General features: G+C 36.7%; 5 protein-coding genes across 8 annotated transcripts; 2 read left to right on the top strand and 3 right to left on the bottom strand.

Annotated features, from left to right (window-relative positions):
* Positions 1-276: 276 nt before the first annotated feature.
* On the bottom strand, positions 277-1,202 carry LOC111780077 (basic blue protein-like). The gene is made up of 2 exons (XM_023660358.1): positions 971-1,202; positions 277-728 (listed from the first exon to the last, which is right to left on the bottom strand). The coding sequence occupies exons 1-2, from the start codon at positions 1,140-1,142 to the stop codon at positions 514-516; spliced, it is 387 nt and encodes a 128-aa protein (XP_023516126.1). The 5' UTR covers positions 1,143-1,202; the 3' UTR covers positions 277-513.
* A 1,700-nt stretch (positions 1,203-2,902) lies between these two features.
* Positions 2,903-3,960, bottom strand: LOC111778949 (basic blue protein-like). Its single transcript, XM_023658965.1, has 2 exons — positions 3,753-3,960; positions 2,903-3,273 (listed from the first exon to the last, which is right to left on the bottom strand). The coding sequence occupies exons 1-2, from the start codon at positions 3,931-3,933 to the stop codon at positions 3,071-3,073; spliced, it is 384 nt and encodes a 127-aa protein (XP_023514733.1). The 5' UTR covers positions 3,934-3,960; the 3' UTR covers positions 2,903-3,070.
* Positions 3,961-5,203: 1,243 nt separating this feature from the next.
* On the bottom strand, positions 5,204-5,847 carry LOC111809861 (basic blue protein-like). Its single transcript, XM_023696322.1, has 2 exons — positions 5,620-5,847; positions 5,204-5,539 (listed from the first exon to the last, which is right to left on the bottom strand). Exons 1-2 carry the CDS (start codon positions 5,792-5,794, stop codon positions 5,340-5,342), a joined length of 375 nt encoding a protein of 124 aa, XP_023552090.1. The 5' UTR covers positions 5,795-5,847; the 3' UTR covers positions 5,204-5,339.
* A 2,035-nt stretch (positions 5,848-7,882) lies between these two features.
* LOC111795525 (thiosulfate/3-mercaptopyruvate sulfurtransferase 1, mitochondrial-like) lies at positions 7,883-11,667 on the top strand. Of its 4 annotated transcripts, none has more exons than XM_023678024.1 (13): positions 7,883-8,051; positions 8,162-8,263; positions 8,357-8,542; positions 9,032-9,091; positions 9,178-9,240; positions 9,309-9,433; positions 9,739-9,901; positions 10,075-10,134; positions 10,492-10,550; positions 10,623-10,704; positions 11,105-11,168; positions 11,254-11,321; positions 11,400-11,667. In XM_023678024.1, exons 2-13 carry the CDS (start codon positions 8,162-8,164, stop codon positions 11,499-11,501), a joined length of 1,134 nt encoding a protein of 377 aa, XP_023533792.1. In that variant the 5' UTR covers positions 7,883-8,051; the 3' UTR covers positions 11,502-11,667. The 4 variants fall into 4 exon arrangements, with proteins under 4 accessions (XP_023533792.1, XP_023533774.1, XP_023533783.1 ...); XM_023678006.1 differs by having other exon boundaries at positions 7,884-8,051; positions 8,354-8,542; XM_023678015.1 differs by having other exon boundaries at positions 7,884-8,263; positions 8,354-8,542.
* Positions 11,668-12,448: 781 nt separating this feature from the next.
* On the top strand, positions 12,449-13,112 carry LOC111795516 (40S ribosomal protein S16). The gene has a single exon (XM_023677997.1). It carries the CDS (start codon positions 12,483-12,485, stop codon positions 12,915-12,917), a length of 435 nt encoding a protein of 144 aa, XP_023533765.1. The 5' UTR covers positions 12,449-12,482; the 3' UTR covers positions 12,918-13,112.
* Positions 13,113-14,717: the final 1,605 nt, after the last annotated feature.

Here is a 14,717-nt window from a genome sequence, read left to right as displayed (position 1 = left end):
CATAGATAAGCCCTTACTAGTGCGCGGGGGCGGGGGAAGTCTGAAGGGGATGAATGTCTGAGCGGTTGGAAAGAGTCGGTCTTGAAAATGGAAGTATTAATTGGATTACGGGGGAAGCCTGAAGGGGATGAATGTCTAAGCGGTTTGGAAAGAGTCGGTCTTGAAAATCGAAGTATTAATTGGATTACCGGGGTTTGAATCCCGATGTAGCTTCCAGTATCATATTTATAATTTAATATTTTGGGAGAGAAAAAAAAAAAAAAGGCAGAACTTGATTATTCTTCCTGGCTTACACGTTTTGAGAGCTCATCAAACAACTCATCAAAACTCCTTAGACATTCAATACCCCTTCCATAGATGTGGCCGCATTTCTCGCAAAAATGCAGGTCACCAAAACACATAATTAAACATCTTCTAATCTCAGAACAACAAGAACACAAGCACACTTTCCAACATTAGAAAAGAAACAAAGCCTTAATTAAGAACTAATTCATATAGGAATCAGCTTATTAATTATAAAAGTTTCTTGCGAGCTTTAATGGCGATCTTCATGCCAGCCCTGCAGTGGCCAGGGTAGCTGCAGATGAAATAGTTGTATCCTTCGACAAGCCTGATTCTGTCTTTTCCTGTTTGGTAAACCTTTGCGTCTCTTGTTTTTAGGCACCAATTGTAAGCCACTCTGTTCTTCAACGCCACCACGTTGTGTGCCATTGCTGGATAGTTGAATACTGCAATGCATTTTTGTGAGAATGGATTCAATACAAGTGATTTTTAGATATTGTCTTCTTTGGACTTTTCCTTTCGGGCTTCTCCCAATGCTTTTTAAAATGCGTTTGCTAGGGAGAGGTTTCCACACCTTTATAAAGTGTTTCGTTCTCCTCCCCAACCGATAAGAGATTTCAAAGAAAGAAAGTGCTTTTTGGGACATAAGTAAATTTTGCGTAGACAAGTATGTAAACGATGAACTTACCAAGAACGTCACCAGCACGGAAAGTCTTTCCCTTAGTCCAGTTAGTAACATTAAAGGTCCATCCTTTGGAACCTCCAACAAAGTAATACTTAGCCTGAGCCATCTCACAGTGGATGAAGAACAGGCAAAGCAACAAAGTGATAGCCATTGCACTGCCTCTTCCCTCCGCCATTGTTTTCTAAACTTTTTGAGTGTTTAGTGCTAAGGGAGCTTTAAGAATGGAAAAAACGATGAGATGAAAGGGAAGAGATTGCCCCTTTTTATACTCAAATTTTTTGAAAGCTTTTATTTTTAATTATAAATTATTGAAAAAATTATGTTTTTCTTTTTTTAATTATATATTTTTTTTAAGCTCAGATGGACTTTCACTCCATCCCCATGTGGGGGGATTTATTATGATTTGTATTAAAAATTAATTTTTGGTTGATTTTTTTAAACGAGGCAAGTTTGAGTCGAAGCCCAAACTCTCCTCGTCAACCTCACGAGGGATACACACCCTACGTGCCCCCGCTCGTGCTATCGTATTACAACTCAATCTAGTCCCCTTTTAACCTATTTCAAAAAGAAATCAGTACCCTTCTTTAGCTTGGAGAAGGTAAGTCCTCATTTCATTAAAAGGAATCTTGCTAACTTAAGCATTAGAGCGTGTATGACAAGCACCAGACTATATGCACAAGTCATGTTCTTTCCTTTGAGGATCACTAAACGCATAAGGCACGGCATGTTCTTTCCTTTGAGGATCACTAAACGCATAAGGCACGGGAACGAATATTGATTACATTCCTACTTATTATTAAACAAATAATTACTTTTAGATCCACACATTAAGGAATTTTAAATTATAATTTCATACTTAAAATTTGTTTAATCAAAGACTACTAATTTCCTAAATTCTTCTATATAAAAAAAAATATTAATTTCTTAGTATATGACAATAGTATAGTGAATAGTTCGAGAAGGTTTCTAAATAGAAAAAAGATTGAGTTTCGAAAGGCATAGTACTTCCGCTCGGGTCGAGGCTACTCAACCCTAAGCTGGCTCAAAGAAGAGCGGGAAACTTCTTTTTGGCTATTTCGTTGTATATTATTTTTATTTCTTTAGTTAACTATTATTAAAAATAACTTTTCTACTCGTGTTTTTTTTTTTTTTTTTAACTAGTTGAATTTTTTGAAATTTCTATCCAAAATTTAAAATTTTTGTTTTGAGAAGTTTAATTAATTTAATTTAATTAAATCACAAATTTCAAAAAGTCAAACAAAAATGGTTGCCTTAGGAATTGGCCCTATGACTTTAATACAGCTTAGCACGTTGTGTCTAGTCTAATGGTCAACCTAGGAAATGTCTAAAATTGTTTTTTTTTTAAAAAAAAAAAAATTATTTTTAAAGAAAATAAATATGTAAAATAGTTGACTTAAAAACCGTCCAATATAGCAACATAATATGTTCATTTTGTCAAATTATTACATTAATTGTTTAAAGTAAAAATTAAAAAGATAAACTTTAAATTAATAATAATTCATAGGTTCGAACCAATTGGACTAAGATTTTAAAGACGACATAGGGTGACATCAATGATAGAATTGGTGCGACTCGATGATAGAATTGGTGCGACTCGATTTCACTTGATGGGTTAATATTTTAGATCATTCTGAATATTTTTATTTGATTAACGTGTTGTTTTCTCGAGTCGTCAACAAAAAAAAAGTTAATAGCTTTGCTACTAGAACATCTCAAGGGCTAAGTTGGATGGTTCCGGTTGCTCGAGATATTTTGTATCATTGTTTATTAAGTAATCCTATATTGCATAAAAATCGTGATAATTATTCCTAAACAAGTACAAAAAATAGAGCAAGATTAGAAGATCAACTCCAAACGAAAAATTTCCGAGATAACAATCACAACCTAATCATGTAAATTCAACGACCAAAAGGGTATCGTAACCGGGTCAAATTTATTTCATAACTCCGTCACACACGCGTATAAGAACATATAGTTGTGAACAAAAAGACATAAAATTGGACAAGACATGAAACAAAAAGACATGAAGAGAGTGTACTTATTATTGATTGATGATGTTTGAGATTAAACCCTTTTGAATGATCAATCAGCTGAAATGGAAAGCTTCATGCCCATTTGGCAGTGCCCTGGGAAGCTGCAGATCAAGTAGTTCATGCCCTTCAAAAGCTTGATTTCATCCTTTCCTGAACGATGAACTGTGGCTCCTATGGGGTTAACCAAGCACCAATTGTAGCCCACTTTGTCCACCACCACCACATTGTGCACCGATGGTGTGTAGTTGAATGCTGCATTAAACATGCGACATAATAGGTTAATAATATTCTCGACATTGTTAACACATATATCATAAACTAAGAAGTCAGACGTTCAAATCTTTCACCTACTGTTACTTGTTAAGAATCACGACTCTCCATAATAGTACGATATTGTCCACTTTGAGCATAAGCTCTCGTGACTTTGCTTTGGACTTCCCCAAAAGGCCTCATACCAATGGAGATAGTATTCCTCACTTATAAACCCATGATCTTCCACTAAATTAACCAACGTGGGACTCACTCTCATTAATCCTCAACTACTAATATAGTGTTTGTTATTAAAGATGTTCATTTAACCTAATTTTATGAGAACCCGCCTCGAACAGGGTAGGGGGAGGAACAAAATTCACGTGGGAACTCTATCCCCGTGAATCTCCTCACCCCCAGGTCGCGGATATCATCCAAAACCATGCAAGATTCAAAAAATTCATGAAGAACAAGAGTAATACCAAGAACATCGCCAGCTTGGAAGGTCTTTCCAATAGGCCAAGAGGAGACATTAAAGGTCCATCCAAGGTCATCTCCGACCGTGTGAATGGCGGCGCTGCCCACCTCCGGTTGCTGCAACAACAACACCAAGCACAACATCACTGTGCCCATAGCTGCAGCCCCTCTCATTCTTTCACCCATTAATCTCTCAACACAGACACAAAGAGCTTGATGAGTTCGATGAGTTCGATGAGTTTGAGAATAATAAGGTTGTCTTTTTATAGCTCAATAGTTTGAACAATGTTGGGACAAAAAAGGCTTCAAATTTGGTAAATTTACACTCAAATGACATTCCTTTCACACTTTTTGTTGTTGTTTTTTACTCATAATTAACAAATTAAGAGTTGGTGATTTTGACAATATGATCCATTTGATTTGAATTTGGTTACATGAATGTTCTAAAATGAAATTGACTCAACAACCCACCATTCATATATACAATTTTTTCAATAACTAACCACCAAAATCTGCCAAACCCACAATCTCCTTATTGTTGAACGTCGAAGAAACCCGAGATTAGATTTAGCCTTTTTTATTCTGACGAGTATCATAAGTCATTGACATCTGAGTCAAAAAGGGTTATGTATGAATGAACGAATATCACATCGAAACGTATGAGTCATAAGTCGTTCATGTTTCTTTGTTATGGTTCAAGCATAAGGACTCTGAAGGTAACCGTATTTGGCTTGAAGTCCGTCTAAGATTTTTTCTTACGAGCGAGGACACAACGTGGTAAAAAACTATTTATTGGTCTTTTTGAGGTTATGACCCGGCTCTCGTTAAGTGTGTCTTTGATACCATTGACAACATCGTTACATGTAATCTTGCTTAGTTCTTAGCTTTTGAATGATGCACGCTCTTTTTGATGTGTTGGATGATGAACGATGGTTGAGTCGTTTCTTTACAAAAAGAAGATTAAAAAGAGAGAAAAGGGGCTGAGTGTGGAGTAATTTGTAATGATATGGGTGATGACCCTTTTACAAGTGGGGAGTTGGGGTGATGATGTAATGGACCATTAATGCCACAAACTTTCTTTTGTTATAAAATTACGCGTTGTAATTATGATCGAGATCGATTTTTTAATGTGGGTTTGTTCGGTTTTCACTCTTTCGTTAACTCGAGTCTTCAAGGCAAATACATTGCAGTGACCTCGAGCAATAAATTTTTTCAATCATAAGTTACGTTATAGTAATGGACTGTGACATCCCACATCGATTGGAAATAGTAACGAATCTACAGGACATTGGGGAGGAGAACGAAACATTCTTTATAAGGGTGTAGAAACCTCTCCCTAACATACACGTTTTGAAAACTATGAGAAAAACTCGAAAGAAGAAGCTCAAACAGGACAATATGTCTGTTAGATGTGGATTTAGGCTGTTACAGGATGAGAGAACAAAGATCGAACCGATTAGATGTAATATTTAATTTCATTAACGGTGGAGTTGAGCCGTTACAAGGTGAGGGATCAAAGATCGAACCATTAAGTAAATTTATTCGACACGACTCAAGTAGAAAACAAGCACTCGTATTGTTTAAACGATTATTCAAGCAGCATTAATGGCGATCTTCATTCCACTTTGGCAGTGGCCTGGGAGACTGCAAATGAAGTAGTTTTGTCCCTTCACCAGCTTGATCTGGTCCTTTCCTGTTCCAAAAACTTTGGAGCCCCTTGGAGCCACGCACCCACTGTACCCAGCTCTGCTCACAGCCACCACATTGTGTGCAGCAGGGCTGTAATTGAACACTGCACTAACACATAACTTTAGAGAACGAGTACGTGTCAATTATTTGGGAGCTAAGCTAAACTAAGTTAAGCAGGCTTACCAAGGGTATCCCCTGCACGAAAGCGCTTCCCCTTGGGCCAGGACGCGACATTAAAGGTCCAGCCTTGAGCACCGCCGACAGTGTAAACAGCTGCACGAGCCATCGCTGAGAATTGGAGCACCAACAAGCACACCATCACTGCACCCATCACTGCACTGCCTCTTCCCTGAGCCATTGGTCCTAATTTCTAAGCCAAAGGGCTCGAATTGAGGTGGTAATGGTGTGGGAAATGGATGAGAAGGGGAGGCTTTTATAAATGGGGGAGTTGGGGTTAACTTTATATTATAAAATCATGATGAAGACGGGAAAAAATCAATGTGGGTTTGGTACGTTTTCATTTCCATATTGATTTTTAACCACTTAGGTCCCGTCTCATTATTTCTCGTAACAGACATGGAATCTCACAATCCACCCGTTTTGAAAGCCAGCAACTTGCTCATACACTGCTAGTTGTTTGTCTCCGATATTATTTGAAATAGCTCGAGCCCAATAAGCAGTTTAGAAGATTGTAACTATTTGAACAATGCCATCATCGATTTCTATTTTGCCTACATGTTCGAGTCATATCAATCTGACGATATACTGTTAGTACCGACGAGTATCTCTTTTTTGCTGGGCAACGCTCCTGACTGTGATACATTCATAGCCACGGTGGAATCTTTGAACTTTCATGAGAAGAAACTCATCTTCTTCACCGTCAACGACAACTCCAATTTCTCCTCTTCTGGCGGATCTCATTGGAGCTTGCTTGTGTACTGCAGAAAGCGAAATTTATTCATGCATTACGATAGCCTTCACATGATGAATAACGAATCTGCGTTTGCCATTTACGAATCTGTTAATAGTTATATCAGTTATGATTCAGCTGAGTTCATAGAATGCTGAGCGCCTCGACAAAGGAACGGATATGATTGTGGATTGTACGTGATGGAGATTGCTAGAGTGATTTACGAGCGCTATTTCAACTTTGATCAGTTTCAAAACGAAGATGAAATTTGTGGGTCGTTTAACGTGGTCCAAAGTGTGAATTGTAAACATGTTGAGTCCGATATGCGGTCTGAAATGTTGCAGCTCATTTTAGGATTGAATCAATAAATCGATCTTTTTTTCCAACTACATTTTAATATACCAAAATTTTTAACAAAATTTCAATACATATTTTTGTATATAAAAAATTGCTAAAAATATAGTTCAAAATCTATAATTATTGTTAGAATATACCAAAAAATTGAAATATACGAATTTAAAATATATAAATTTGGTTAGAAATATAATGATGTACAATTTGTTAGGGGTGTACATGATCCGGGTTGGAGGATTTTTTTGACCCAACCCAAAAATTCAGGTTGGTTGGATTGGTAACCCAACCCAACTTGAAACTTTTCACAACCCAATCCAAACCAACTCTCTATTTTCGGGTTGGGTTGGGTTGTGGTTGTCAATTATTCGAATACAATGTTAGATAAAATATATTAAAATTTCACAAACAAACGCAAACCAATCTATAATTATTGAAAACAAAAAATCAATAAAAAAACACGAGCGAAAATGGTAACATATTAAAAATAACTAAATACAGACATTTCTTGAGAATTGGTTAAAGGAACAAAAAAAAATAAAATAAAATAAGAATAGATATTAATTTTAAGGTATTATATATAACACAAATAAAAAATATATAAAAATATTTTAATTGAAGTATGTAAATAGAATATGTTTCAAAATTATATATATATAATTTTAAAACATTGATCAAATAACTTAAATGTAAATTAATAGTATTTGATAAATAGAATATGTTTTAAATTAAAAATAGTATAAGATGTAGACTGGACTCAGTACCACTCAGACAAACCTATTAATACTGAAAGATTTTTAATATATTTTATATATTTTTATTTGGCTTGAGTCAACTCGAGGGTTTTATCATGAATTCGAAACCGAACCGATTCAGTTCGGATTCAGAAAAATGAACCCAACCCTACCCGAAATACTAATCCAACCCAACCCATTCGGGTTGGGTTGGTCCGGGTTGTCGGGTTGAATGTACACCCCTACAATTTGCAAATATAATTCAAAATTTTTATAATTTAAAATACTATAAATATTAATATAACAATACAAAAAAAATATATAGATATAATTTTAATATGAAGCAAATAATGCAAATTCATCCAAGATTTTGTTCAAGAACATCATGTCACAATATAATCTCGATTATAATCTTCTAAAACTAATTTTTTTTTATCTTGATTTATTCCTAATTGGTTTATGAACAGATGAACAGAGCATAAATATCACTCTTGCATCGTTGAAGCGTCGTTTTTAGGGGCAATTCTAAAAACAATCTCCGGAACGTAGCGGTGATTGACAAATTCTTACAGGGTTTCTCTGGTTTGCCGCTATTTTTCACAATCAACCTCGAAATTGAAGTTTGTTATTTTCTCCCTTTTGACTTATTATCATAAACCCTTGATTCTTCATCTTCAATTCTGTCAATTTTTTCTCAAAACTACGGGATTCTCTTATGTTCTTCGTGTAGATGGCTTCGACCCTTTTGAGTAAAACCCTTTTGGTTAATCGATTCGTTCATTCTTTCTCCTCTCCGTCTGGAAACACCCAGATTTTTACTTCCGTTTTCAGTGTAAGTCGAGTTGTTTGTTTATTTTGAATTTTTTCTATTTGGGGTTTTGAATTTGCTCTTATTATTATTGTTATTGTTCTTGTACTGTAGAAGAAATTGTTTCAGTTTCAAGCTAACTCAACCAATGTAGCATATAATCCGACTCGGCGATTCTCTTCTTTCATGGCTTCCTCTGTATCCACGCATAGAGCTCAGTTTTCATCGAAATCCTTCACCACTGATGATCCTGTTGTTTCCCCCGATTGGCTCCATTCTAATCTCAAACAGCCTGACTTGAAGGTCCGCTCGTGTTGGTTTTAACTTCAATTATGCTAATTGTGGAGCACTAGTTTTGATTTAGTTCTTATCTTTCCTTGATTTTTTTTCCAGTTTTGCACATTCCGTTTGTATAGTTTAATATGTATGTTAATCGAGTATTTGAAGTATTTGACATTATTAGAAATATGGGTACGGGAATTTGAACTTCGAACCTCGAGGGAAGAACTACATGTTAATTATTGTTGAGCTATGCTTACTTTAGTAGTTTATCTCGACTATTTGCCGTTTTCGTTGTTTATATGCGCTTAAAACCTGCAATATCGTCTGTTCCCAATACTTGGAAGTTTTCGGAATTGGGTTTGTTTGTTTATGTCTTTCTAAGAATGTTCTTGTTCATTGCTTATTAATATGATCTTGATCTTGATTAGACAAATTGTGAGTTGCAAGTCTGGTAGCTTTGTGTTTTGTATTTCTGAAACTGTTCTACCTTTTAAACTGCTCGATTTTCAGGTTTTAGATGCATCTTGGTACATGCCAGATGAACAGAGGAACCCTATTCAGGAATACCAGGTAGTTAATTTGGTTAATGTTTTGTGAATTACATTTTATATTATGTGGTGAAGTTTCAGTAATTTGTGTGGTTATGATTGTTACAGGTGGCTCATATCCCTGGTGCGCTTTTCTTCGATGTAGATGGAGTATCTGATCGAACTTCGAAGGTGAAACGGTCTCCTTTCGTTTTTTTCCCTTCAATATATCGTCGTTATATTTCGTCTACTTGTTTCAGTTGCCACATATGTTGCCATCAGAGGAAGCTTTTGCTGCTGTGGTCTCTGCTCTTGGCATTGACAACAAAGATGGTGTGGTTGTTTATGATGGCAAAGGACTTTTTAGTGCGGCTCGTGTTTGGTGGTAAGATGCAGAAATAAACGATTAACTTTGAAGAGATTATGTGTAACGGCCTAGGCCCACCGTGCGGTGTGCCAGCGAGAACGCTGGGCCCCTGAAGGGGGTGGATTGTGAGATCTCACATTGGCTGGATAGGGGAACGAAGCATTCCTTATAAGGATGTGGAAACCTCTCCCTAGTAAACGCGTTTTAAAACCTTAAGGGGAAGCCCAAAGAGGACAATATCTGCTAGCGGTGGACTGTTTATGATATTACGTTTATGATATTGTATGTGAAGTGAAGAAATAAATTTTGGTAATTGAAAATAGGATGTTCAGAGTATTTGGGCACGATAGAATTTGGGTGCTAGATGGAGGATTGCCGAAATGGCGTACGTTAGGATATGATGTTGAATCCAGTGCATCTGGTGATGCTATTTTGAAAGCTACTGCTGCAAGTGAGGCAATAGAGAGAATTTATCAGGGGCTAGCTGTAAGTTCATAATTTCATATGTTTTGTCCAATATTATATCTCTCTGAATCTTTGAGTTACTAGCCAAAATGGCGTACATTTTATTCTCGTTTTCAATTTTTTCTGGTATTGTTATTTTTCCACTTGTAACATCATTGTGCATAGGTTTCACGGTGCTCGGTTTGTTTTCTCAGGTCGGGCCAATTACATTTGAGACCAAGTTTCAGCCACATCTGGTCTGGGACCTCGAGAAGGTCAGGGTATTCATTACAAAGCTGTTAGTGTATTAGTGTTTAAGGATTCTTAATCATTGAAATTCGATTAGATATATGAACTCGTCGTTCATAGTGAATGTTAGGGGCATATATTAAGACTCTTTTGACAAAGTGATTATTGGTATCTGTTTGGCCCTCGAAATGTACTCGATTTTAAAATTATCATAGCGTTCGACTTCCAGCTGGGCAAGTTTTTAAGGATCTTTGAGTGCTAGTATGCATATAAATAGTCGAATGTAGTGCCAGTGCGTGCAAATAATCAATATAACTGTGTTGTAGAGGCATTTTAGATGGGAATGAGCCTTTATATGTTATTTTCTCGATTACGTGTTCCAGATTCAAGAGAATATTGCAGGAAGAACTCACCAACACATAGATGCTCGTTCAAAGGCCAGGTACTGTAGATTTGATAAAATATTTGCTTTTGAATTAGGAATATTTCTTAGGTTGTTTTCATTTTTTTGCAGATTTGATGGGACTGTCCCAGAACCTCGGAAAGGAATCAGAAGTGGCCATGTTCCTGGCAGCAAGTGTATTCCTTTTGCCCAGGTTTGTATCAATATTAGTTCATTATGTTTGTCGTTCATAGTTAGAATTTGAAACACTTTTCACGTCGAACCGACTCTTTTTTCCTGGAGTTCAGATTTGGTTGTTCATATTGAAAATTTCAATCTGGTCCAAGTGTTAGATAGTATTAGTGGCACACTACCCGTCATTGGTCTGTTCGAATTCTGATTTTTTTGAGATCGTATATTCATAAGCTTCTATTTCTTATGACTGACGAAATGTGATTCTGTGAAGTATCTAGCTGGAAAGGAATAGACGTGTTTTTAAGGGTATAGCGTGTACTACCATTAGGACCGTTCGTGTGATTATCATTTATTTAAGGGTACAGCGGGTACTAGCAAAGACAAAAATGTAATGCCACCAAACCAATTGACATTTTCAGATGCTGGATAGTTCGCAGTCACTTTTACCCGCAGATCAGCTCAAGAAACGATTCGAACAAGAAGGTAAGAAACGATGAATGAAAAGGCATTCTTCAAGGGTATCGGGGTCCCAAAACTGTTTAACATAAGTGGATCCATGTTTGTGCAGGCATCTCTTTGGATAGCCCTGTTGTAACTTCTTGTGGCACTGGTGTTACTGCCTGCATTCTTGCATTGGTAAGTCCCTTGGTACTCACAATCTAAATGTTTGAAGGATTTAAGAGGCTGAAAGTAGTGAAAATTTGTGAATTTCAGGGCCTCCATCGGCTTGGGAAACAGGATGTTGCAGTTTATGATGGATCTTGGAGTGAATGGGGAGCTCATTCCGACACACCTGTTGACACTGCTACTTCATAAATGGTGCAGCATCCCTTCCTTCTCTTTACAAGCATTCTCCTTGTAAATGTTTAGTAGAGTTTATGTCTTTTTGAAAAGAAAGTTACCTGAGAAGAACTTCATTTACATTGGTGCTGTCTCCTCTGAAGTTGATTAGTGGAAATAAATTCATGTTCTATTGGCTGTTTGGGTTTGTGTTTTTTTTTAATGGAAATAGCTCTTGTACAACCTTCATTCACTGATGATGTAGGTTGAAGAAAACCTCGTTCCCTTATAACAATTCCGTTTGTCGAGAACTTCCATTTGTTGGTTCTCAAGTTGTCGACTTTAGTCTAGACTTTCCCATCTAAGAATGTTTTTGGAAAGCCTTCGGTGTCCTCTGCATAATTCTTCGACTTGTAAAGGAGGTTAAAAGTGAGCTAGACTATGGTTCGATTCGGAGGAGAGGATAAAAAGGTTAAGAGGAAGATAATGGACGAGAGACAAGAGATAAATGAAAGGGAGGTGGGAGTAAGAGAGAATTACATAGCAAAAATTCGAACTATAAGTTCTAATCATAAGTTCATCCGTTGGAGAGCATATGAAACATTCTTTATAAGGGCTTGATTAAACTTGCAAGGCGGATGACTATACGTAATGGGTCATGTGAACATTCTTCATAAGGGCGTGATTAAACTTGTGAGCTGACGGCTATACGTAATGGGTCATACGAACATTCTTCATCAAGACGTGATTAAACTTGTGAGCTGACGACTATACGTAACGGGCTAAATTATATCAAATAATATTTGATAGTGGTGGACTTGAACGACGGCTATACGTAATGGGCCAAAAGAAACAATATTTGATAGTGGTAGACTTGAACCGTTGTCAGACCCGCTCACTTGTAATTTTAGCAACAAATTGAGGGCATTTTCGACAATCGTACAACCCTTCAAATAAATTGTATAAATACCGCAACAATTAACTCTTTTAGCTTTTGCTTGATTTCGAACCCTAACAATGGCGGCTTCAATCGAGTCTGTGCAATGCTTCGGCCGGAAGAAGACGGCAGTCGCTGTGACGTACTGCAAGCGCGGCCGAGGATTAATCAAGATCAATGGCTGCCCAATTGAGCTTGTCGAGCCAGAGATCTTGCGCTTCAAGGCTTACGAACCCATCCTCCTCCTCGGCCGCCATCGTTTCTCCGGCGTCGACATGCGAATCAGAGTCAAAGGCGGAGGCCACACCTCGCAGATCTATGCTATCCGTCAGAGCATTGCCAAGGCTCTTGTCGCCTTCTACCAGAAGTACGTCGACGAACAGAGCAAGAAGGAGATTAAGGACATTCTCGTCCGCTACGATCGGACTTTGCTCGTCGCCGATCCCAGACGTTGTGAGCCGAAGAAGTTTGGTGGTCGTGGAGCTCGTGCTAGGTTTCAGAAATCATATCGTTGATCTGAGATTTTTAGGCATCTATGGCAGAGAGTCGCTTGTTGGTAACGGTTATTTTTGGGATTTACGTTCTAATTACCTTCGGAGACATGAAATTTTGGATCTGTTTATGATTGTAGTATATGATAATTTGACATTGAGACTTGAGTTTTCTGATTCCTGAGATAATTGCAGCCAAAAGGCATTTTTGAATCGTCAGTTTTTTCTTCCAATCGTTAGTTGTTCATGTTAGACACAGAACACCCCTCATTCCTACCCTGCATCTCTTATGACATAAGAGCTACTTTACAGGTCGAAGACTGTCCTCACAAACCAGCAATTGGGTCTATTTACATACCTTTTGCTCATCCCAATTGAAGTTTTGAAGAGGTCATCCTATTTAGAACAATTTCAGAGTCAGCCTGCTGATGCTTCTTAAGCATTATACTTTTGTTGGTATAGATAGGATGTTATATACATTATGTTCTATATGTTTTCATACATCTTCTCCTCTCATAATCATATATCTACGTTGGGTTCTAGCCTGATCTAAGAACAACACATGGGAAGAGACTTGGTAAAGTAGTTATTAAGGTTCTGTTAGAGGAAGCTTTGGGAACTAGGGGTTAGTGTAGTTCATAGATTAGATAGAGGTTTCTTTTGGGAATGTGGGGAATTTTCTATTGTGTTATTTGCAAAGCCCTCCATAGGAGCTCTGATTGATTGTGACTGAGGCTTGCAGGACATATATCTTAGTCGATGTATACTGTCTTAGTTTAAACTACTACTCAAGATCCTGGCGTTCTTGTGGGTCTTTTTCTAGGTTAGTTTTGTTTATTATATTGGTGCTGCAACAAGGAGATCTATGCTGTTCTTGTGGGTCTTTTTTTAGGTTAGTTTTGTTCATTGTATTGGCGCTGCAACAAGGAGATCTATGCTTGTTCTTCGCATAGATTTGGCCATATGGAGGCATTGTTGGATATTTAAGGTGTTATAACAAGGTTTGGGTTTGAACTTTGAAGATTAGTCACCTTGGGTTTGGCTCAGCCAAGATGGATATCCAACCCACACATGAACTATATGGGCGAAACCCATAATTCATTAGAATTTGTTCTTGGTAATCTTGAACATGTGACTATTTAGTCCAATTTCTATAGATTTTTCCAATGACTAAATCAATCTCCCACATGGGTTTTAGAAGATTCACTAAAGTCCTAGATTATTACCTAGTTACCTCGAGTATGTTTTTTTTATACTACTACTATAGTGTTATGTGTACAAGTTGTCTGGGTTACTCGAGACTTTTAAACAGAAGAACACAATATTATAGGTTATGAACTTTAACGAGATTAAACTAACTAATGGATTATTACGATTATACGGTTATGTTATTTGATTATAAGAGGTGTCCACAAGCTATCTCGAAGACTTGCTACTATTATATACATGAAAGAAAATGTCACAAAGAAAGAGTTCGAAGAAAATGTCACAAGAAAAAGAGAGAGGCTCGAGCCCCTTGAAAATATAGTAATTCACCAATGATTTCAATCCAAAATTTTCTCATTTCTAATGGTACCATTATAAAACATAAGTAGAAACTCAAATAGGAAACAAATGGTTATTTTATTTTTATTTTTCTTCTATAGTTTTAATTTGAGATGTAATATCAAAAAAACGACACTTTTAAAATTATAAAATTTATATTGAAAAATTTTAAATAGTAAAGACTAAATTGTAATATTTATAATTACAAAATTTGCAAATTGGAAATAAGTATGTTGTCTTCCACACACACACAAAAAAAAAAAAAAAAAAAAAAAAAAA

Source organism: Cucurbita pepo, chromosome LG01 (assembly GCF_002806865.2).
Source record: "Cucurbita pepo subsp. pepo cultivar mu-cu-16 chromosome LG01, ASM280686v2, whole genome shotgun sequence".
Lineage (NCBI taxonomy): Eukaryota > Viridiplantae > Streptophyta > Magnoliopsida > Cucurbitales > Cucurbitaceae > Cucurbita > Cucurbita pepo.
This window is presented reverse-complemented; position numbering and strand designations above follow the sequence as displayed.

Excerpts from the sequence above, each read along its gene's own strand:
- LOC111780077 (XM_023660358.1), bottom strand. The coding sequence starts at position 1,142 with ATGGCGGAGGGAAGAGGCAGTGCAATGGCTATCACTTTGTTGCTTTGC. Across the intron at positions 729-970 it reads CCGTGCTGGTGACGTTCTTG|TATTCAACTATCCAGCAATG; the intron begins GTAAGTTCATCG and ends AATGCATTGCAG.
- LOC111778949 (XM_023658965.1), bottom strand. The coding sequence starts at position 3,933 with ATGGGTGAAAGAATGAGAGGGGCTGCAGCTATGGGCACAGTGATGTTG. Across the intron at positions 3,274-3,752 it reads CCAAGCTGGCGATGTTCTTG|CATTCAACTACACACCATCG; the intron begins GTATTACTCTTG and ends TGTTTAATGCAG.
- LOC111809861 (XM_023696322.1), bottom strand. The coding sequence starts at position 5,794 with ATGGCTCAGGGAAGAGGCAGTGCAGTGATGGGTGCAGTGATGGTGTGC. Across the intron at positions 5,540-5,619 it reads TCGTGCAGGGGATACCCTTG|TGTTCAATTACAGCCCTGCT; the intron begins GTAAGCCTGCTT and ends GTGTTAGTGCAG.
- LOC111795525 (XM_023678006.1), top strand. The coding sequence starts at position 8,162 with ATGGCTTCGACCCTTTTGAGTAAAACCCTTTTGGTTAATCGATTCGTT. Across the intron at positions 9,434-9,738 it reads AGTGCGGCTCGTGTTTGGTG|GATGTTCAGAGTATTTGGGC; the intron begins GTAAGATGCAGA and ends AATTGAAAATAG. Across the intron at positions 10,135-10,491 it reads TGGTCTGGGACCTCGAGAAG|ATTCAAGAGAATATTGCAGG; the intron begins GTCAGGGTATTC and ends TACGTGTTCCAG.
- LOC111795516 (XM_023677997.1), top strand. The coding sequence starts at position 12,483 with ATGGCGGCTTCAATCGAGTCTGTGCAATGCTTCGGCCGGAAGAAGACG.